Genomic DNA, 24,527 nt, shown 5'->3' with positions numbered 1-24,527 from the left:
TATGTATCCCATGCATTTTTATTCACTGCCACATGTCTCGTTAGTTCATCTGACATCCATTTAGGCCTAAATCTTGAACAGTATTTCTTAGTTGGTGTGTAAAGCCTAGTAGCTTCCAAGATAAGTTCTTTGAATGCCTCCCATTTTGAATTTGCTGTTGGTAACATCATCAGTTGGTTCCGCCACATAGAATTTAAATACTGTCTTAGACCATCGTAGTTGCCTTTACAAAAGCAAAAACCCCTTCCCTTTACCCCTGATGATAGTTACCTCTTTGAGTAAATCCCACTTCAGCACACTGTGATAACTGCCACCTAGTGGTTCCTTTATCTGCAGATTCTTAATGCATGAAGAATCACCACTAATAATCAGTTGAAGAGTATTACTCCCTCCAGGTGCCTCCCAAACATGCAGATGTAGAAAATAATCATCCAATAAATCCACAAAAGTCTTGCTAGTGTGTGAGTGACCAACCCACAAATCCCAGTCAATATCTGAGAAATTGAAATCCCCCATTATAAGACACTCTGATTTACTGGTCCACTCTATTTCCCTGTACAGTTTCTTTTTATACTCATCAGAGTTATTAGGCCTATAACACACTCCTACTTTCAATTTTGATCTCCCAATGCTTATGTCACACCAAATTGACTTGACACTGCACTGTCCAGCGATGTTGACTAGTTGGACTTCCTTGGATTTTATGTGTTTCTTAAATAATAGCATAACCCCCCCCTCCCTTCCTATCCTGTCTATCCTTCCTATACACATTGTACTCCCCAAATTTCAGTTCTGCATTCCTTATAGCTGTGTGACACCACGTCTCTGATATCCCAACAATATCTGCCTTTGATGTTTTGAGCAACACCCCAAATTCATCAAATTTATTTACCAAACTCCTAGCATTGGTGTACACCATGAGCTACTAAAAGTTATTAACACAACCCATGTGTTTACTTGTACCGCAATGACTCCCAGCAGTCTCTGAAATACCCTGCATCTTGTTTTCCAGGCTGCTGCTCATTCCAATAGAAGCAGTGCAAGAATCACTTTCACCTCTGCCAGTGGCTACTGTTAATCTATTAGTCTTGTATTCCCCCCAGGCTAGCAGTTTTCAGACTTACCTAACACTGCCTCGATTGCATCAGCAAATATTCTTGCAGTCGTTTGTATATATCCCATTTAGTAATAAAACAAACAATTAAGAAGAAAGAAAGAAAGAAGGTTACTTTTCCTTCCGATCTAGTAGAGTGCTTTCTTTACTGAATGAATTAAGTGTTAATGTAATGCTTAAAATAAGGAAACGGTTTTATTTCACGAAAGAGCGCTAATTTACTGGCAAAGATACTTGATCACAAAACTGCTTGGCACCTGGGGGCCTAGAAAATGTGATTTGGAATATTATTGGCTTGGCTAAAAAAAGAAGGAATAAATCACAAGTTTATAAAGTGGAAAACTGTTGTACACCAATGGAAACAGGGAAAAGAATGAAGGTGGAAGTTAGCTCTCTTGTACATATAGGTATTAAAAAGATTTTGGAATTCAAAAGTACATCACCAAGGGTGTCAAGACTATTATTCAATTTCCATAAGAGGTACACGCTAAAAGTTATAATGATATATATGTGACAACATCAAGCGAGCCATGATGATGAAGAGGTTGAAACAATGTACACCGAAATTAGCATTAGCATTAGTTGAGGCATATGATACAAGAAAGCAAGCTTATACAGCATCAGTCAAAAAAAAAACCACATAATCTATGCCCCCTCAGGTTCTTAATCTGAGCAAGCAGAAGTATTAAATTGAGAGACATCTAGATGAACAGAAAACTCATTAGGACATCATTATGGGGGAATTCAATGCTAAGGTTAGAAAGAGACAAAAAAGCACAGAAATGGAAACTATAGGAAATTTTGGAACTGGTGAAAAAAATGAAAGAGGTAAGAGACAAGACTTTTGGAATTTGCAGAATTTAGAGGAACGTCAATAATGAACACTTTTTTCAAGAAAAGGCTGGACAGAAAGTGGACAAGAAAGAGTCCAAATAGATTAACAACTAATGAAATTGACTTCATCCACACTAACAAAAGGTACAGTGTGAACAATATTACCATCCTGAAAAAGGTAAATGTTGGAAGTAATCAGATCTGTATTGCTAAAAAAAAATAGTACCGGAACACTCGTTCTCCAGAAGATTTTTTTTTTTTTTTTTTTTTTAATGTAAACCCCAAACATGAGGCATTAGAACCTATAGTACTTAGTACCGTGCTTGGTTTGGAGGTTGAGAAGACGAAAGAAGATATTTGATGACATTGGACTTGAACTTCTGTAGACTAATTTTCAGGAAATAATTATGAAGGAAGGTTGTTCCAGAAAACGGCAGTTGAATGAATAAACGAGGAAGATGAAAAGTTAGTTCTGTGAGTTTGAAGTTGGACAGTAAATGGATGTTGGCTGGTAGAGGCATGTGTTCGAACTGTTTTGAAATAGAGAGAGTGTGAATCATACAAGCCAATTCAGAAGAACAGTGCCCATGGAAGTATCTGTACAAAACGCATGCAGCAGAAACAGTACATCCATGAGACAGAGAAAGGAGAGACTCTGTTAGAGATGAATCATTCATTAACCTAACTGCCCTCTTCTGAACGGAATCAAGAAGCCTGAGAGAGGATTTGGGGGCACCGTCCCGGATGTGGGAACAATATTCCATGGTAGAGCGGATTTTCAATTTGTAAAGAGTGAACAGCTGTTTGGAAGAAAAGTAATGCTGAGAGCGAAAGAGAAAACCAAGTTTTTAGATGCAGAGAAAGCAATATTTGTAATTTGCTTGTGCTAAGAGAGCTTAGAAGTCAGGGTAATCCAAATTTGGATATGACCAAAAGAGATATATCATTTTGCCTAGAAATCAGAGTGTCGCCAAAGATAAGCATAGGAGCAGAAGAATCCTTTTTGCGAGATATAGGACAAGACTGAGTTTTTGAAGGATTGAAATCAACAAAGTTGTCTTTGCCCCACTGGAGAATCACCTCGAGATCGGCATTTAAGGAATTGGTAGCAGATTGAGCAGGCAAAACATCGCCAAAACTATGGATAGGATTTCTAGTCAATGGAAGAAGGACATTAATATACAAGAGGAAAAGAGTGGGGGAAAGTACTGACCCTTGGGGGACACAGGCATTAGTGGAGAAGTTAGAAGACAGAGAGCCATCTACCATCACCCTCAGTGAGAGATCGGAGAGAAAACTGGATAACCAATTATAAAAAACAGTTGGCAAACCATTAGATGGAAGCTTGTTTAGAAGACCTTTATGCCCAACACGATCGAAAGCCTTTGAGATGTCAAGAGCAACTGCTTGTGTTCCACCGAACTTTTCCATTGAATTTGTCCATAAATGGGTAACATAAGCCAGAATATCACCAGTGGATCGACATTGACAGACTCCATACTGGCGATCGTTGATCAGACGGAAGGTTTCTAGGTAGTTTAAGAATTGGCGGTTAATTGATTTCTCCATTACTGTAGAAAGAGTAGAAGTAATTGCAATGGGGCGATAATTAGATGAGAGGGATTTGTCACCCTTTTTAGGAACTGGCTGGATACGAGCAAATTTCGAAGAAGAAGGAAAAAACCTTTGGAATAAGAAAGTGAAAAAAGGCGGCAAAGAAGAGGAGTAAGTTCAGGAGCACAGGTTTTGAGAACAAGTGGAGAAATACCATCAGGACCTGGAGCTTTCTGAGCATCAAGATTTGTCAAAATCCTTGACATCCTTTTGATGGAAGACCACAGGAGGAATTGAATGGAGAGTGTTGGGAATGGTGGGAGGTGTTTTACCAAGATCATGAATATATGAGTTGGAAGAAAAATGGGATGCAACAGGTCAGCTTTATCCTTGGCTCCCACCTCTGTCCAAATCATCTGATTTGGACAGAGGTGGGAGCAGAGATGCGCAAAAGTTGGCAAGAGACGAGAATGCTCGGCTACCATTAGGGCAAGAAGCAAGTTTTCTACTCTTAGCCAGTTCAAACTCTAGTTTGGACTGATTAATAACTGCTTTACAATTGTTGCAAGCTTTGGTGTAGGCAGAAAATGAAACTGAAGAAGTAGAAACAAGCCAATTACAGGAGTTGGCAAACTTGCAAATATGCAACATTCTTCTCTTGAACAGCCTTAGCACATTTATTGGAAAACCAAGGTTTAGATAAAGGACGAGATTTTAAAGTGGAGTGTGGGATAAAGGATTCCATTCCTGCAAGAATAATTTCACTGACATGATCTGAGCAAACGTTGACATCAGAAGTTTTGAAACAGTAATCCAACCAAGGAAAAAAAGAAATCTCGCAGGTCATCCCATTTTGCATTCTTGTAATGCCAATCAATACGAGGTTGGGAATAGCCATGAGATAAAGGTTCCATTGGAGAAGAGACAATCACCAAGTTGTGATATGAGGTGCTCAAAGGACCTCTCACTTTGACCGTGTACTTAGAAGAGTTGTTTGTGATAAAAAGATCATGCGTGTTGGCTGCATGGTTAGGATTGTCCGGTATTCTTGTAGGTAAATGAACAAGCTCTGCAAGGTCATTAGTAATTGCAAAAGCCTAAGCATTGCGACCAGCTGGGTCGGTGTGACTAGATAACGGAAGCCAGCTAGAGATGTGAACATTAAAATCACCAAGGAAAATTATCTCACTGTTAGGAAAGTTGGACTGGAGAAAATTAAGTTGCAAAGAGCTCCAAGTGATTAGTGGAGTTGGGAGAACGGTAGAGACAACAGATGAATTTGATACAATGAGGTATAGAGATTTTAAGCCAGAAAAGATCAAAAAGAGGAGATTCCAAATTTCCAAGTCTCTGACAGGGAATATTGGAATGGACGTATGCACAAGTACCACCACCTTTGAGACGAAAGGAATCATACAGTGAATAATTTGGGCAACTGAGATGAGCAGTAGTTGAATCAATCGATAACTGAGATTCTGTCAGAAAAAGTACATTGGGTTTGGCAGACTGCAGGTGAAAATGGACGTTGTTGAGATTAGAATTGAGACCACGTATATTTGTGAAATGAATTAGGAAGTGTTTGGGAGGTTTGGGACTATATGATAACGCCACATCGACTGTACAGTAACTGAATCACACTTCAGACTCAAGGTTCATAGAACAACCAGTTCTAGCATTGCACTCATGGTGAATCAAAATGCAGCGTTTGTACGGCATCACAGTATATCTCATTCGTTGGGTCCCTTTATCTAACACATTGTACTTTAGTAAGAAATGTTTAAGTTTCATTGTGAAATTTATATTTTTGTTTTTAAATAAATTTTTAAGGAAATCTATTAATTTTAAAGATTACTACTAATATATATTTTTAGTAGCAATGGGTAAAATAGATATTTCTCCCTCCCTTTCGATTATGCCATTGTTTCACAATACGGTTGTGTCCCTGTATCTGCTCATTCAGTTACCAGCGGTTAACCACGAAAAAAAAAAACCGAAAAAACTTAACGTGCTACTCGCGTGTCCAATTCGTTGCTTCCCTTTTACTTTTTACGATGTTGATTTTAAATTGAATAGCTTTCCTTTATTTTTTTTACAATTTCGCATATCGTTTGGTCACACTGTTTTCAAACTTTTGAATAATTACAAGTTTTTGTTTAATTTGAAAGCACAATTGCTGCATTTTTTCCGATCATTTTTGCGATTTCTAAAAAAAATTAGACATTCCTGACATAAATAACGAGACGAAATTTGTCCTTTTGCAGTACAACGGAACACAACACTCGACACAATGCACTAAATCAAACTAAACGTTTGGTCTCTTTTTTTTTTTTTTTTTTTGTTTTGAGCAGTAGGTGTGAAGACATCAGGGGTTGCAAGATAATAGGTACACTAATCTCACAATGATGACTTATAATGGCGGTTCTTGTCGCTTATTTACGACTTGCAAAATATCTGTTTGTACTTATTCTAGTTATTACTTTAATTTTATGATTTCTGTTTAATTTTTTTTTTTTTTTAATTTGGAGTCTTGAATTGTCCCGGTAAATTGAGAGTCTGTTGTACTTTATTTTTAGTTTAGTTTGGTTTAGTACTGTTGTACTAAATCAAACTAAACGTTTGGTCTCTTTTTTTTTTTTTTTTTTTGTTTTGAGCAGTAGGTGTGAAAACATCAGGGGTTGCAAGATAATAGGTACACTAATCTCACAATGATGACTTATAACGCCGGTTCTTGTCGCTTATTTATGACTTGCAAAATATCTGTTTATCTTACACACCTTATTTTCAGGTACACAAGGCACAGACTGAGAAACATTTCATTAACTTCGAACCAGTAACTAGTGCTGCATACAATTTCCCCTTCACAATGACAGAATTGCACCATTCTTTACTGCAGCAGAACCAGATGGAATACACTACATCATAATAGCACAACTTACTGAACCAGCCCTTAAGACATTGTTACTTTTTTATAACAGAATACCTTCCCAGACAAATCACCAGCTGTATGAGCAAGGTCCTCGAAAAAATTATCAATGCCTGCCTCTCCTGGTTTCTATTCCAAAATAACCTTCTTAACTCAGTACAATGCGGTTTTCGTGAAGGCAGATCCACTCTTGAATCACCCCAGTGGTTCAAAGAGTCTGCTTTCTTGGTGTGGTTCTAGACCAAAACCTTACCTTCCTCAAACATATAAAAGAGCTCCGGATTACTTGCCTTAACAAGCTAAACATCTTAAGAGTACTATCTGGCACAGATAGTACTCTTAACACAGTACTCTTATACTCTTAAGACACCTATTTGGTCCTTGAGGTTGTCACAGACATTCTCTCAGATATGCCAGACAAGCTGTACTTGCTACCTGGGAGTCTAAAATGCTGATGGAACTGATATTCGGGTGACACTCGAGTCAAGTGGACCCAATTTCGTCAAAGTCCGGACAGTCTGTGATAGCCAAATCCTCTGCTTGCACCTTCACGATGGTGGGATGTTAGTAATCCTGGGTATAACTTCCATGCACAAGTACATGGTGGGTGACCACCCAGGTGTGAACCAACGTAAACAGGGGTCGAGGTGTGGCGCCCACACCACATGCAGGAACGCCGCCCCTCTATGTTACCAGGCCGTACTAGGTAGTAGATGACTCTCATCAACCGATGAAATACCACCACTTTGCTTATTGGAGGCTAGAAGTGGTGGAACCCATGTTTAGTCTATAGAGCTAAGTTCCGGTCAACCCTTCCCTATCTCTTCCATCATGCAGTATGATTGATGACTTTTGAGGTTATGGTGAATGTTGTGGCGAGATCCAATATTCCTTACATTTCGAGGGTACAGCTCTAAAATGGTGTTCGCAGGCCAGCCGCTAGTTAGTACACTGGACCGAACCTATTGGTAACTCTCTAGGAGGCTTCCAGATCAGCTAGTGCATAATCTTGCTACCTCTACTCTGCCAGATAGTGACTGGACGGAGTCCGAGTAGTGTGTATGCGGGGAGCATTGTCGAGGCCACGCTATGTCAAGGATCCGGGTATATTCTTACCACGTGTATGCCATATCCAAAAATTTCATTACTTCATACAGCATGTCCCACTCACTTTTTCTTACTATTGAATACACCATGAATTGTCAAACTAATAGAGCAAGCTTATCTGCGAAAAGATCTAAACCTCCCTAGCACTTCCTAATTCATTTCACAAATATACGTGGTCTCAATTCTAAGCTCAACGATGTCCATTTGAACTTGCAGTATGCCAAACCCCATGTACTTTTTCTGACAGAATCTCAGTTATCGGTTGATTCAACTACTGCTCATCTCAGATGCCCAAATTATTTGCTGTATGATTCCTTTCACCTCCAAGGTGGTACTTGTGCATATGTCTGTTCTGATATTCCCTGTCAGAGACTTGGCAATTTGAAATCTCCTCTCTTTGATCTTCTCTGGCTTAAAATCTCTCTACCTCATTGTGTCAAATTCATCTATTGTCTCTACCGTTCTCACAACTCCACTAGTCACTTGGAGCTCTTTGATTTCCTCTCTTTGCAACTTGACTTTCTCCAGTCCAACTTTCCTAACAGTGAGATAATTTTCCTTGGTGATTTTAATGTTCACAACTCCAGCTGGCTTCCGTTTTTTGCAATTTTTGCAAAAAAGGCTTTTGCAATTACTAATGAATTAGCACAGATTGTTCATTTACCTACAAGAATACCAGACAATCCTAATCATACAGCCAATACACTTGATCTTTTTCTCACAAACAATCCTAAGTACAAGGTCGAGGTGAGAGGTCCTTTAGGCACTTCAGATCACAACTTGGTGCTTGTCTCTTCTCCAATGGAACCTTTATCTCATGGCTATTCCCAACCTCGTGTTGTTTGGCATTACAAGAATGCAAAATGGGATGACCTGCGAGACTTCTTTTCTTCTTTTCCTTGGTCGGATTACTGTTTCAAAACTTCTGATGTCAACGTTTGCTTAGATCGTGTCAGTGAAATTATTCTTGCAGGAATGGAATCCTTTGTCCCACACTCCACTTTAAAATCTCGTCCTTTATCTAAACCTTGGTTTTCCAATAAATGTGCTAAGGCTGTTCAAGAGAAGAATGTTGCATATCGTAATTGGCTTGTTTCTAATTCTTCAGTTTCATTTTCTGCCTACACCAAAGCTTGGAACACTTGTAAAGCAGTTATTAATCAGTCCAAACTAGAGTTTGAACAGGCTAAGAGTAGAAAACTTGCTTCTTGCCCTAATGGTAGCCGAGCATTCTCGTCTCTTGCCAAAGCTATTGGCCGCAACTTTTGCCCATCTCTGCTCCTACCTCTTTCCAAACCAGATGGTTCTGTTGTCAGTTCAGCCAACAATAAAGCTGATCTGCTAGCAACCCATTTTTCTTCCAGCTCATGTATTAATGATCTTGGTAAAACACCTCCCACCATTCCCAACACACTCCATTCAATGCTTCCTGTGGGTCTTCCGTGAAAAGGATATCAGAAGGATTTTGATGAATCTTGATGCTAAGAAAGCTCCAGGTCCTGATGGTATTTCTCCACTTGTTCTCAAAACCTGTGTTCCTGAACTTACTCCTATTCTTTGCCACCTTTTTTTCACTTTCTTATTCCAAAGGTGATTTTCCTTCTGCTTCGAAATTTGTTCATATCCAGCCAGTTCCTAAAAAGGTGACAAATCCCTCCCATCCAGTTATCGTCCCATTGCAATTACTTCTTCTCTTTCTAAAGTAATGAAGAAATCAATTAACTGTCAACTCTTAAACTACCTAGAAACCTTCCGTCTGATCAACGATCGCCAGTATGGATTCCGTCAGTGTCGATTCACTGGTGATATTCTTGCTTATGTTACCCATTTATGGACTAATTCAATGGAAAGGTTTGGTGAAAACAAGTAGTTGCTCTTGACATCTCAAAGGCTTTTGGTCGTGCTTGGCATAAAGGTCTTCTAAACAAGCTTCCATCTTGTGGTTTGCCAACCGTTTTTAGTAATTGGTTATCCAGTTTTCTCTCTGATCGCTCACTGAGGGTGATGGTAGATGACTCTCTGTCTTCTAACTTCTCCACTAATGCCGCTGTCCCCCAAGGTTAAGTTCTTTTCCCCACTCTTTTCCTCTTGTTTATTAATGACCTTCTTCCATTGGCTGGAAATCCTATCCATAGTTTTGCCGATGATAGCCCATTGCATTCCACTTTCCATTTTGAGAAACCTTGTCCTGCTCAATCAGCTTGAACTTCTCGAAAATCTGCTACCAATTCCTTAAATGCCGATCTTCAGGTAATTCTCCAGTGGGGAAAAGACAATTTAGTTGATTTCAACCCTTCTAAAACTCAATCTTGTCTTATATCTCGCAAAAAGGATTCTTCTGCTCCTATGCTTATCTTTAGTGACACTCCGATTTCTTGGCAAAATGATATATATCTTTTGGGGATTACCCTGACTTCTAATCTCTCTTGGCACAAGCACATTACAAATATTGCTTTCTCTGAATCTAAAAAACTTGGTTTTCTCTTTCGCTCTCACCGTTACTTTTCTTCCAAACAGCCGCTCACTCTGTATAAATTGCAAATCCGGCCTGCCATGGAATATTGTTCCCACATCTGGGGTGGTGCCCCCAGATGTGGGAACAATATTCCTCTCTCAGGGTTCTTGATTCCATTCAGAAGAGGGCAGTTAGGTTAATTAATGATTCATCTCTAACAGAGTCTCTCCACTCGCTTTCTCATAGACGCACTGTTTCTGCTGCATGCCTCTTCTACAGATACTTCCATGGGCACTGTTCTTCTGAATTGGCTTCTATAATTCCTGCTCTCTCTTTTGAAAACAGTCCAAACACGTGTTGCCACCAGCCAACATTCATTTACTGTCCAACTTCAAACCCACAGAACCAACTTTTCATCTTCCTCATTTATTCATTCAACTGCTGTTTTCTGGAACAACCTTCCTTCATACGTATTTCCTGAAAATTACAATCTACAGAAGTTCAAGTCCAATGTCAACAAATATCTTCTTTCTTGTTCTCAACCTACAACCCAAGCACGGTACTAAGTACTATAGGTTCTAATACCTCTCGTGTTTGGGGTTCACATAAAAAAAAAAAAAAAAATGGGGAGCTGACCATTACATGCTATTTCATTTGTATCGTGCATTGGTATGGTCACATCTAATCTACAGCTCTGCTAGACCAAGTGCCTTACGTTGGCTTTATTCCGTACACCACAGTTCTCTTCGGCTTGGACTAGGGTCATTCCGTGCATCGCCAGTTCAGAGCTTATATGCTGAAGCAACTGAAACCTCTTTACATCTATGCAGACGAATGCTTCTGTTAAACCACGCAGCAAAAGTCAAAGGGTAACTAGACAACCCTACTCAGAATGGACTTTTTTCACCCAAATGGGAGAACCTTTAAAGAGCCTACCCATCTAAAAATCAACAGGGATTCACCTGTGTTCCCTGCTCAGTGACTGGCAAATTGACCTTAGCATGATACAGCCCACTACTTCTCATACAGCCCCACCTTGGATGTATCACATACCACTCTGCAACCTTTCACTCACATCGTTGGGGAAACATGCCTTACCGCACCAGAACATACTGCAAATTCACTCTGCATTGAGAACCTAGCACGCAGAGTACACGCTCTCCTACAGATGGATCTAAAACTTGTTGGTGCAGCAGCAGTATTTCCCAACCTTATCATAAGCAAGAAACTCCCCAGCTACACTACAGAACTCTGTACTATCTTCATAGCTTTAAATTTCACCTTATACAGACTCCATTAGTGCTATCCAGGCTATACAGCAGAATAAAAATCATGATAATCCCTTATTCATACAGATTTGGAATACCATGTCTCAGCTAAATAGGAAGAAACAAGAAGTCATCTTTTGTTGGATCCCTGTTCATGTTGGAATTTCTGGAAATGAACGTGCTGATCTGCAAAAACTGCTACCGATTCTATAGATCAACCATTTAGTATACCGATCGTAGACTACAAGTGAATTATAAAGAAGTGGTGTCTTGAAAAATGGCAACACATCTGGCAAAGTCAAGTTGGGAACAAACTACTCTGTATAAAGAAACATATCCAAACTTCGAAATCCAGTATATGCGAAAATAGGCATGAAGAAGTCGTATGATTAGCCTGACTATGAATAGGCCATGCACATCTAACACATCTTTCTCTTCTTGCAGGCACTGATCCACCACTGTGTACAAACTGCAACACTCAGCTCACTGTCCAGCATGTACTCATTGATTGCCCCAAATACAATAGTGACTGACAAACTATGTTTAGCTCTTTTCCAGGACGAACAATCCTTTCAATATTGCTGACCTCTTGGCAGATACCACACATGTGGCCAAAATTTCTTCATTCCTTAAATGGATACAGCTGTATCCATTTAAGGAATGAATACAGTTATTTATCTAACTAGAGTGATGTTAAATACACAGTTTATGTACATAAACTGTGTATTAACATCACCCTAGTTAGATGCCTTGCTGCCCTTGCACCGTAAAGCCCATAAACAAATAACAAACAAACAACATTTTCTAATTCCTTTTCCAGCTCTAATATCCTATCTTCACTGATCAGCAATCTTACATTGTAACAGGCCTAGTTCAGTTCCCATTCATGGCAGCCTGGTTGTACCCAGAGAGTTTTTGCACCCTGTGCTTCCACTCTGATCCTCTCTTATATCTCTTGATCCTGTCTTACATTAAATATTATTTTTATTTTAATAAAGTTTCCATTATATGGTTGGTGTATTACATTTCAGTTATTATGAATCAGAACTTTCTCAACTCCAGAAGCCTATTTGAAGAATTGGTTATTGTTTATGGCCATTCTGTGTTATGTTGCATCTGAGAATTTCAAAAACTGAGTGTTTGTGAAGTCAAGCAAAACAGCATTTGAGGTTTACTCATCGTTTCAAAGCATTTGATCTTACTCCCCATGGTTTTTGTTTCAAATTGTCCATTGAGAATGATTGTCTATTGCATCCTGTGAATATTGAATATCTCGACTGGAAAAACTACATGGTAGTTTGAACTATGTTAGCAGACATAAAGGTATGCTATTTGATAGTTTAAGTAGATGTGTGGCCCCTGCACTTTTTTACTCATTACGAGGGTGGTGCTAACTAAAGCATCTCAGATGTCTCCAGACAAAGGCAAGTTTACTAGATTAATGGAGGAAGCTGTTTCCGAGTATAATTTTTGAAATGAGAATTCTGTTTTTCAATTTTATATGCAGTTTGAGCAATAAACAGTTAACTAAGAAATAAGAGTATGTTTTAAACTTGGATGTAAAGTTTGTGTTGTTAAATACACAGTTTATGTACATAATCTGTGTATTTAACATCACCCTAGCTCGAAACCCTCTGATAGCAGAAATAGCTATGGGTATTGAAGAGTGGTGAGCAAGTTACTAGCTGCCGTAGCTAATGAAATCTGTACAAAAAGTTTGGTAATTTTTAGCCAGGCTCGTGCAGCTCCTTCTGATCTCACCATTTTCCAGAGTTAGGCTCTTAGGGAGCTAAGACAGGACAAAAGCATCATTGTTTTTCCTGCAGACAAAGAAAGTCAACTGTGATCCTCAACAAAGTGGATTATGGAAACAAAGCCTTGGAACTGTTGAACAATAGGACAGCTTATAAGGCTACCCATAGGAATCTCATGGTAGAATTGGTATGTTACATCAACAAAATCCGGAAACGTATAATTTTGGTCTCGATGATATATTCGCCATTGTACAGAGGGGAAGAGGGGGGGGGGGTTCTCAGTTTTCTTAATAACTTTGTCCCTTTTATTCAGTTTACCTAAGAGGGGGAAATAGACGGTACCCCTCCCTTTCCTTCATGTGTTGGTTTATAGAGATGTCCCTAGAGTGAATATAGAAAACCCACGTGCTGAGGACAATATACGCATTATAACATGGTGAAAGCCAACAGTCACAAGAATAGTGTTATTAGGGCCTTGTGGGTTGGACTGGTTTAATCTCCTCCTTTCTACCCTTGGAGGAGAGTAGAAAGGAGGAGATCAAACGGGTCCCAGCAGATCTCAGTAAATACGAGTACCCCCCAGATGGTCTTAGATAAATATGTTCATAAAGCGGAACACAGGCGAAGAGAACCATTTTCACTGCATATATTACCTACTATACTGGCTTAACTGAGTGAATCTCCCGAGAATTGCATACTTGTGGGACACACTGTGTGCAACTGCCAGGACGAAGATTGTACAGTCATGTCAAAGGTTAAAGATCCTATACCTGTCGAAGGTACAAGTGGGGTCATATATGAGATTAAATGCGCGGATTGTTGGGAGTGCTATGTTGGTGAGACAAAACAGTGTTTCAAAGATCATATAGGAGAGCATATTAACACAATAAAGGCTGTAGATTATTGGCTGCAGCTGAACAGTTTTGGGAGAAGAACCACCAAATTTCACCTGCTGATGCCGTCATAGTTGATCATTCACACGGATATTGGAACTGCAAATGGCTCAAGAGCTTGCAAATTTGCTCTTCTGAGCATAATACTATTAATAGAAATGGGAATCTGTATTCATCCCCTCTCCCCTCTTTCAAACCATAATTCTTGGACAGGATGAACATTAGTATTAGTAACGGCCGCATGGTGCAAGAAAGCCTATGGCTTATGCTGCACCAGCCAAAAAAAAAAAAAAAAAAAAAAAATCCGAACAAAACAATGATAAAAACAAAAAAAAAAAAAATAAATAAAATAAATAACTAAATAATAATAATTAATAAATAAAAAAATAAATAAATAAAAAGGAAATTAAACCTATCATCCTATGCACTTCCCTTAACCGAAAGTACTATCCAGATGACCTTTGAATTTCCCCAATCTGTCGGCCTCTACCACCCACGAAGGCAACTTATTCCAGTAATTTATAACTCGCTGGCTAAAATAAAACTTCCTGCAGTCCAATCTAAACATTTCCCCCCCGTAACTTGAATTTATGTCCCCCTAGTTCTAGAGGCGCCTCCGTAGCCAGGTGGGAAGGAGCCACAGTGCATAGCACACGCTTCTTGATTAGACCGGGGTTCGAGCCCGTCACCACCAAATACGGAGGATGCGGAAAGGTCAGGGAATGACCACCGCATATCCCGGAGCAATATGGCCTTAGTTGCTAATGCTCCTAAAAACCAAATAACAAACTAACAAACCTAGTTCTAGCATCATTTATAATCTTGAAAATTTCGTCCTCATTCATTTTACTGATGCCTCTCAGAGCCTTAAACACCTCAATCAAATCTCCTCTAAGGTGTCTAGTTTCTAAACTCTGCAACCCACATATTCGAAGTCTTTCTTCATAAGGACGCCCTTTTGCCGATCTCACCAGGTGAGTTACCCGCCTTTGCACCCTTTCAAGAAGCTCGATGTCTTTCTTTAGGTGCGGTCTCCATACTTGAACACAGTATCCCAAGTGTGGTCTAACGTAAGCCTTATATAATGGGATTATCACGTCCCTATCTCTACTTGCAAAAGTTCGATAGATCATCGATAGGACACCATGGGCCTTCCTTGCAACCTGTTTACAATGCTCAGAGAATTTCATGTCTGACCAGTACTGGAGGAAAGGGACCCAAGTCCCTTTCCTCCAGTACTGGGTTTAGTTGAACTCCACCAAGTGAATAAGTTTTTTTGGGATTACTGTTTCCCAGGTGTAATACCTTACACTTTGTTGGATTAAAGCACAGCTGCCATTTTTCTGACCATTCCTGAAGTCTATCTAGGTCTCTCTGAAGAAGCTCAGCTTGACAGTGATCATTAACTACTCTACCAATTTTAACATCATCTGCAAATTTAGACATCACGCCCTCTATCCCTTCAGCTCAGTGGGTGGGGGGGGAGAGGGGTGACAAAATCGCGAGCGTGGATGTTTCTCGCTAATCCTTGTTAAGTATGTGTTATGCGCTTGTCATGGAAGGTTTCGTCGTTTGCTTTTAATTTATATGCTTATAAATTGAATAAATTTATCAATTTATAAATTGATATGCTTACAAAAATGATAAATCTACCGTTTTGCAGACGTAAAACAGACTTTTTCGAGTGTGTTAACGGAAGAAAGTGACTTTATTGTGGACAAGTTCTTTCTAACCCGTACAAAAATATGGCTACGAATAACAAGAGAAATGTGAAAATATCAAAGAAGGTGATGACATTAGCGAATAAAATTGAGTTATTAGATAAAATTTCTAATGGTGAAAGTGTCTCCTCAGTGGCAAAACATTATAAAATCAATGAGTCAAAGGTATGATCAATCAAAAAATCGGAAGGAAAAATCCGTCGTAGTGTCCGTGAAAACGTGCTAATTGCTCAAAAATTTGCTCTGTAACTCGTGATGTTATTAGAAAAAATGGAAAAAGCTTTAAATCTGTGGATAGAAGACCGAATTCAAAATAAAATCCGCTAAGTTCACTCATCATTCGTGAAAAGGCAAAACTCCTTTATCAACTCTTTAGCAAAACTGGTGATAGCACTGGTGAGATACGTTTTTTAGCTAGCAAAAGCGCTGGTTTGAAAGATTAGTTTCAAATTTCTAATAAATATTACATTTAATATTAAATTGTTTCTTATTTTCATTTCGATGCCATATGCTTGCATTTCACTATGTACTGTCTATGTACATAGTCATATTATGAAGATACATATAATACATACATAGACAAAATTTTAGACTAGTTTTTCTTATATATTTCATACTTTGGAACGGAACCCCTTTATTACTATGGGAGCCATAACTCAGTATTCGCGTTTTCGGTATTCGCAACATTTCTCAGGAACGTAACCCCCGCGAATAGCGGGGGTTTACTGTGTATATATATATATATATAGTTGCTGAAAAGTATCAGTGCAAAAGTTCCTAAGAAAGGAAAGACACCTTTCTTTTATTTATATCCTAGTGCTATTATAGTGTGGCAGATAGGCAAAAAATAAAATGCTTGTGAGATTTAAATTTTTTTTATTCATTTACTAAATTAATTATGAGTTATTACCTTATGTTTTTTCTGTTAATCCCAACAAAGCCATGAAATACATGTTGTATTTCAGTTTTTACTGAAATCCAAGAGAAAGTAAGTAGATTAAATAAGTAGGCTACATTTATTTTCAAAAAACAGAAAAACCTACAAACTAACAAATGTTAATAGGTTGCACTGCATTACCTATAATCTATTTATATATAGAAAGATATTTAAATTTCTTTTTTGACATTTAGTTACATATTACAATCAAGTATTGTTTTATGACACCTTTTTCAAACAGGCATTGGAATCTGAATTTGTTTCCTGCCAGCTTCACCAGTGGATTGATCTGATTTTTGGCTACAAGCAACGAGGTATGCTATTTAATTTTATTCATTTGAGTAAAATTTAATTACTCTCATTTAATGCTAGTGAATGCTCACATACAGCAATTTTGAGTAACAGCTGTCAGTTAGGATTAATTTCAGATTTAATTTTCAAGTTTAATTTGAATCAATGAAAATTTTCAATTTTATTTATATGATCAAAATTTCTTGGACAAATCAGGTCACCAATGAGTGGATCCTTAAGAGACCACAAGAACACTACTAACTATAACTGCAAGGAGGAACACTGTCTACCTCGGACTTTTTATAAGAGGCCCTCAATATGACCTGCAGAGACCAATTCTGCAAGGGAAGATTAAGAGCAAAAGAAGACAAAGAAAAAAGTGGCTTGAAAACATCAAATGTTCAGCGGGTCTTTTAACGCAAGAACTATTTGACAAAGTTGTCAAGGACACTACTGACACTATGCTACTGCAACAGGATCTGGAAAGGTTGAGCAGATGGGCTGAGAGGTGGCAAATGAAGTTTAACATTGACAAATGTAAAGTGCTACACATGGGAAACAGCAACCCCAGAGCAACGTATCAACTCTGTGGTACTACACTGACAGTGGTAGAGAATGAAAGGGACTTGGGGGTGGTTGTGCAAGCAGATATGAAGTTCTCTGAGCAGTGCAGATGGGCTGCAAGAGTAGCTCATGGAGTATTGTCGATGATATATAGGAATTTTTCCAGCAGGGATAAGGAAGTGATTATTCCCTTGTATAAGGCAATGGTCAGGCCACACCTAGAGTACTGTATACAGGTCTGGAGGCCTCATTTCAAGAAGGATGTAGAGCTGCTGGAACGAGTACAGAGAAGGGCAACAAGATTAGTGAATGGAACAAAGGGGTGCTCTTACGAAGAAAGGCTTAAGTTTTGCAAATTACAGTGTCTGGAGACTAGGCACCAGCGAGGTGATCTGGTAGAGGTGTATAAAGCCTTGAATGGTTTGAGCATGCTCAATGCTGATGGGATTCTTCCTCTAGCTCAGAAAAATCACCTGAGAGGGCATAAATTCAAATTGAGGAAAGACAGATGTAGGATAGACGTGCAGAAATTTGCCTTTAGCCAGCGGGTGGTTGGTTGGTGGAACAGACTTCCATCCCTTGTAATGGAGGTTGATAGCCTAAATAAGTTTAAGGCTCAGCTGGACAGGTATTTTGAACGAACAGAGGGGTGAAGTGGAAGTGGTTTTTTTTTTTTTTTTTTCCTTTTTTTTTTTTTGGCTGATGCTGCATAAGCTTGCTTTCTTGCATCAAATGCCTCTACTAATGCTAATGCTAAAGCGAAGGACAGAGTTGGCCGGAAAATGTTGGTCTCCAATGTTCAAATTGAACATACAACTGGAAGAAGAATTGCGAGATAGGATTGAATTTGAAAGACAGCTTCAGATTTAATCCTAACTCAGAATAAGAGCCTTATCAATCATTTCAGCTCTGCAGAGTCATTACAAAGATCATAGGATAGAATTTTTATCAGCATGATATGTGTATGTTTGTTAACAGGAGAGACACTTTTTTCACTTAAATAAAAGTACAAGAATATTTGCTGATACTGTCGGAGCAGTGTGAGATTGGTATGTTTAGCTGGAATACTGCAAGTTTGTTGAGAGGGAAATAAAAAACATCTACAAGCAGAGGTGAAATTGATTTTTGTGCTGCTTCTGCATTTAGTTTAGAATTTTTATTCAGTTTCAGAACAGAGTTAATTTGAAGAGAAATTTGTTGAAGCTAAAATTGAATAAGGCATGCTGAGCTGACAGAATCTATCCTGTTACATTAAAAGGAGCAACAAAAGAGATAAGAAAACCTTTATCCACCATTACAAGAGAGCATCCGCATCCTTAGATTCAGCAGAGTTCCCAATGGATTGGAGAGGCATTAGTTTCTCTCTCTCTCTCCTCTCCCCACTTCACAAAGGGCAGAGTGAATAATAATTTCAGAAAGCTGAGTGAATAATAATTCTTGAAAGCTAAGCTTGACTTCTGTTCTAGTGGAAAATAATGTATCAGTGATTTAAAGAAGCATTGATGGATCATCTTGACAGGAATGAAGTGAGATTTACATAGTTATTCAGCAATCACAGCATGGATTTATTAAATTGATAACTTATTTGACCAATCTGATTACGTATGCAGTAAAAAAGTAGCTGGATGCAAAAAATAATGTTGACATCATACACTTTAGATTTCAGTAAAACTTTTGATACTGTTTCACGTGAAAGACTTCTGTATGATTTAGAGCAATACGACCACATTGTTTATTGGAGGATTGAAGTGGTGGAACCCACGTTTAGTCTCCAGAGCAAAGCCGTGGTAACCTTCCCCTATCTTTTCCATTATGGAGTATGATTGATGTCTCTTGTGGTTATGATAGACATCATAGTGGAATCCAATTTGACTTATATATCGAGGGTACAGCTGTAATACAGTTTTGCAGACTGGCTGCTAGATAGGCAATTGTACTGAACTTATTGGTTACTCTTTAGGAGGTTTCCAAATCAGCTAATGTATAATCTCATTGCCTCTACTCTGCCAGGTAATGACTGGAGGGAGTCCGAGTAGTGTATATGCAGGGAGCATTGTCGAGGCCAAGTTATGTCAGGGAGCTGGGTATATTGTTAAGTGTATGTCATATCCAAAAATATCATTACTTCAAACAACATGTCCTCCACACCTTTTCTTAATACTCAACACACATGAATTGCCAAACTAATAGAATAAACCTACCTGTGAAAAGATCTAAACCTCCCAAACACTTCTTCCTTCATTTTACAAATGTACATGGTCTCTGTTCCAGTTTCAGTGATGTCCATTTTCATTTACTGTCTGCCTAACAACATGCACTTTTTCTGACAGAATTCCAGTTATCAGTTGATTCAACCACTGCTTAACTCAGTTGTCCTAATTATGCACTTCATGATGCCTTTCACTTCAAATGTGGTACTTATGCATATGTTTGCTCTGATCTTCTCTGTCAGAGACTTAGTATTTTAGAATCTCCTCTTTTCATTCTTCTCTAGATTAAAATCTCTCTACCCATTCTGTCAAATTCATCTGCCTCTATCGTTCTCTCAACTCCTCTAGTCATTGGAACTTTTTGACTTCATCTCTTTGAAACTCGACTTTCTCCACTCCAACTTTCCTAACAGTAAAGTAATTTTCTTTGGTAATTTTAATGTTCACAACCTAGCTGGCTTCTGTTTTCTAGTATGTGGACCCAGCTGGTCAAAATATTGAGGCTTTTGTGATTACTAATGATCTTTTACAGATTGTTTATTTATCTACCAGAATACCAGACAGTTCTAACCACACAGACAGATCTTGATCTTTCACAGATCTTGATCTTTTTCTCACGAACAGCCATCCAAGTACACAGTCGAGATGAGTGGTCTTCTAGGCACCAGAGATCACAGCTTAGTGATGGTTTCTTCTCCAGTGGAGCCTTTTACAATCTATAAGTCTAAAGTCAAATGTCTTGACATTAGACTCATCAGATTTTATGAATTATCCTTTTTCATCTTCTCAACCTTCAACCCACGAATGGTATTAGAACCAATAGAACTATAGGTTCTAATACCTTTTGTGCTTGCGCTTTTGATTTAAAAAAAATAATAATAATCTTTTCTGAAACTTTTTTTCTTTTAAACAAAACTCTTGTGTCTCATAAAATAAAACAAGCAATGTATATGAACTGCAATAAAAGCATTATAGTCTCATTTCTGATGAATGAACAAATATAACAACAACTTCTAAATTCTCATGGCCATCCCAAAATCTTGCATGTAAGTGAAAAAGTGCAAGTGAAATGGAGCAACGTTACCATACACTTGTTTTACAAGTTATAGACACTAGTCACACTTTACCCATCTTGAAACAAAATTTGATGTTTGTTCTTTACTCCATAACTTAACACAATAGCAATACCTTGAATAACACACAACGATAGTACCTTGAAAAACACTATGATATTAATGGGAAGCTCTAATATAAATGCATGCAAATAACCTTTCAAAAGGAAGCAGTTACAATGGCAGCTGCCACAGCATATTGCGTCATGGTCCTATGTGCTTTAACATGCCGGCAATGTACTCAGTCCTGGAACTTAAATTCAAACCTTGTACCACATAAATAAAATTAAAGATTAAATCTCCATTACCACCATTGTAATAGGCACAATTTTAACATTGTGTCAGAAAACCCTGAAATCAACCAACTGAACTCTGGTATCTTCAAAAGAGATAATTGTGTCACTTTACCTGAATTAAGATGCTCAGAAAACGTTATTGATGATGCCTAGCCTAGACTGGAAATTAACTATTAACTATCGTATCCTAATACAGGCAACTCCCATATAACACGGTACTTCTAAAGCACGGTTTCACTCTAACATGATTGACAAATTGCGGCAATCCCTGTATTTTATTGTGTTGGGAAATCCCCATGTTAGGTTTTGTGCTATGGAACTTGTGCTTGTTTGAGACCATAAAAAATTGTGACTTTGAAGCATGCAGTTTGTGACTTTTAAAGTTTTTGTAAGGTTATTTTGGTTATTTTGGGCAAGCTGCTGCAACAAGATCTAAAAAAAATTAGGCAGAGGGGCTGATAAATAACAGTTAAAGTTTAGCATTGACAAATGCAAGGTGCTATGTATGAGTAGCAGTAACCCCAGAATAATGTATCAATTATGTGGTAATACTGCACTTAGCTTTGTGGAAAAGGACCTTGGGTGATTGTGCAGTCAGATATGAAGTTCTCTGAGTAGTGCAGACAGACTACCAGGACAGCTCATGGGGGTGTTGTCAATGATATACAGGAACTTTGCTAGCAGGGATTAGGAGGTGATTATCCCATTGTAAAGGCAATGGTTAGGCCACCTCTTGAGACCGCATACTAGTCTGAAGGTCTCATTTTAGTAAGGATGCGGATCTGCTGGAAAGGATGCAGAAAAGGGCACCAAGATTGGTGAAGGGACAGCAAGGGTAATCGTACCAAGAAAGGCTTCAGTTCTGCAAATTGAAGTATCTGGAGACGAGGCACCTGCAAGTGGTCTGATTGAAGTGTTTATGGCTTTGAATGGATTGAACAAGCTCGGTGCTTATGGCATTCTTGCTCATGCTACACACATGAGGCTGCATAAATTCGAATTGCGGAAGGGTGGTTGCAAAATAGATGTGCACTGCACAGTCAACCGCATACTGCCTTCAGACAGTGTGTGGTTGATTGTTGTAACAAATTTCCATCTGTAGAGGAAGTGGGTAGTTTGAGCAAATTCAAGGAAGAACTAGACAAATTATTGGAGAGGATGAACAGGTGATGTGGGCCTTTTTTTTCCCTTTCTTTCTTTCTTTCTTTCTTTTTTGGCTGATGCTATATAAGCTTGCTTTATCTCTTCATATGCCAGTACCACTAACTATTACTACTACTACTAATAATAATAATAATAAAAATAATTTCAGAAAAAAAATTTGAGAGGGAGGAGATGGCATTTTCTTCTTTGCACCTGGGCTCTTAATTCCTGACATTGTCATCAGTCACAGCATACTATTTATTGACATATGGATTTATTAAAAATGAGTGTTCTCTAAATGTTATAATAAGTGGTTGAACCCAAAATCTAACTTAATTTTATTTGAAGCATTTTTTTTTATTTGTTAATATTGCCATGTTCTCCATGGTACATTAGCAGAAAATGCCATGATGTTCTTAGTTTTAATGTACAGGAACTCCCCAATTTACGCAAGGGTTGCATTCCATGGAATGCTACGTAAGTTGGAATTTTCCCCCATGCTTGTGCAGCACTTACAACTGTGCTCGTTGAATTGATTGAAACAAAAAAGAAATGTTCTACGAACATGTAAATAGAATTATTTATTGTATTTATTCAATTTTTTATCTCATGCGCAGGAAAAATTACAAAAGTGTGCAATTTAAAAAATTTCAAAATTATAAAATTACAAAAAAAGAGAGGAGACAGGCATAACGTCAGTAAGTTTTACCTGTCAAGCATCATTGTCAGAATTAACATCTTCAGCTGATAAGTATGCCACTGTGGAGATTGAGGGCTGTGGAGATTTAGAAGGGGTCGACCGCTCAACCTTACGAAATAACATATTAATGGATGACTGGACAGTGGCTTTTTTTATTTTCATCGTAGATTTCTTTGTAGAAGGTAAGCACATCATTCACCCCTCTGTTAACTTTTAAGAATCGTTCATTTTCAGGCTCCATCTTCTCAAAACTCTCCATTGCCGATGCAATTTCACAAAATGCCATTGCCATCTCTCTGGTGATGAAGCGTTTCGGCTCCTCATTTGGTTCATCTTGTGCCTCGTCAGCATTTTCTTCTTTCGCTACCGCTGCCTGCAAGTCAGTAAGTTCTTTGTTAGATGATTCCTTCTCTTCTTCCTCTATTAAATCCTCCATTTAGCATCAACCTCCAACTGAAGTAGCTCTGCAACCTTTACAATCTCATCTGTAACCTCTTCATATGATTTGTCTTTTTCAAATCCTTTGAAGCCTTTTACGTGCTGTGGGCATATTTTCTTCCATGTGCCATTTAAACAACTTTTAGTAATTTCTGCCCAGGCCTTATTAATGTTTAAGATTCCGTGGTAAATATTGTAAGATTTCCAAAAGTCTCGTAACGTGAAAATTTTCTCATCGTCTACTGCAGAAAATGAGAAAATGTTGTGCATAAAGCCTTGAATGGTTTGAGCATGCTCAATGCTGATGGGATTCTTCCTCTTGCTCAGAATAAGCAAAATAATGTAAAGAAATATTGGAATGAAGCAGCATTTAAACCAATCCTCAAAGAGAGATATTGTTATCCATGCTCTCTGGTTCAATCAGAAATGCATGGGGAGGGTGGCTTTATTGATGCCCTTAAATGCACAAGGATTTCCAGAATGGTACACAAGCAGTGGTTTTAATCTGTAATCTCCCTCTGCATTATCCCCAAGCAAGATCGTGTCCCTATCTTTTGACGCCTTGAAACCTGGCATTGTATTTTCCTCTTTGGCAATGTATCGATCTGGCATTTTTTTTTTTCCAATACAGAGCAGTCTCATCAACGTTAAAAATTTGCTGCATTGAATAGTAATTATTGAATAGAAATTATTGAGCTGCCTTGCTCAATAATTTTTTCCAACTCATCACAAAATTTCTCTGCAGCTGCAGAATCAGCACTGGCGACTTCACTGCATACTTTAACGTTGTGGAAACCAGTGCGATGCTTGAACCTATTAAACTTTGCTTGCCACGAACTTGGGTTGGGGTTCGCCACACTTATCCTTAATATCTTTATAAATACTTGCTGCTTTTGCTTGAACGGTCATTATCTGAATATGATTTTCCATCCATATTATTAATAGCTTTTCCATCTTTGATATAGTACCTGAACGCTGCTTTGTGATGACTGTTGATCTTAAATGCGTTGATCCTTTAACATGTTCTTTTATACGCGCACTGTCCCTTAAAATAGTATTCACTGTTGAAGCAGCAAGACCTAATTCCATGTAATAGATGACAAACTTTGTCCTGCTTCGTACTTCTTAATCATTTTCATCTTCATTTCTAAATCAACTTTGTTTCATTTTCCTGGCACTACCACCACTTGCAATTTTCATTGGTCGCTTTCCC

General features: G+C 38.3%; 1 protein-coding gene across 1 annotated transcript in view; it reads left to right on the top strand.

Annotated features, from left to right (window-relative positions):
* Nucleotides 1-24,527, top strand: part of rg (A kinase anchor protein rugose) — a 1,582,765-nt gene that overhangs the window by 1,391,917 nt on the left and 166,321 nt on the right. The window contains exon 47 of the mRNA XM_090384432.1: nucleotides 16,802-16,874. Coding sequence (XP_090240558.1) covers nucleotides 16,802-16,874 — 73 coding nt within the window. The remainder of the gene's footprint in view (nucleotides 1-16,801; nucleotides 16,875-24,527) is intronic.

This window comes from Mastigoproctus giganteus, chromosome 11, assembly GCF_048544385.1.
Source record: "Mastigoproctus giganteus isolate SK-2022 chromosome 11, ASM4854438v1, whole genome shotgun sequence".
Classification (NCBI taxonomy): Eukaryota; Metazoa; Arthropoda; class Arachnida; order Uropygi; family Thelyphonidae; genus Mastigoproctus; species Mastigoproctus giganteus.
Note: the sequence above shows the minus strand (reverse complement) of the source record. Positions and strands in the feature narration are given on the sequence as shown.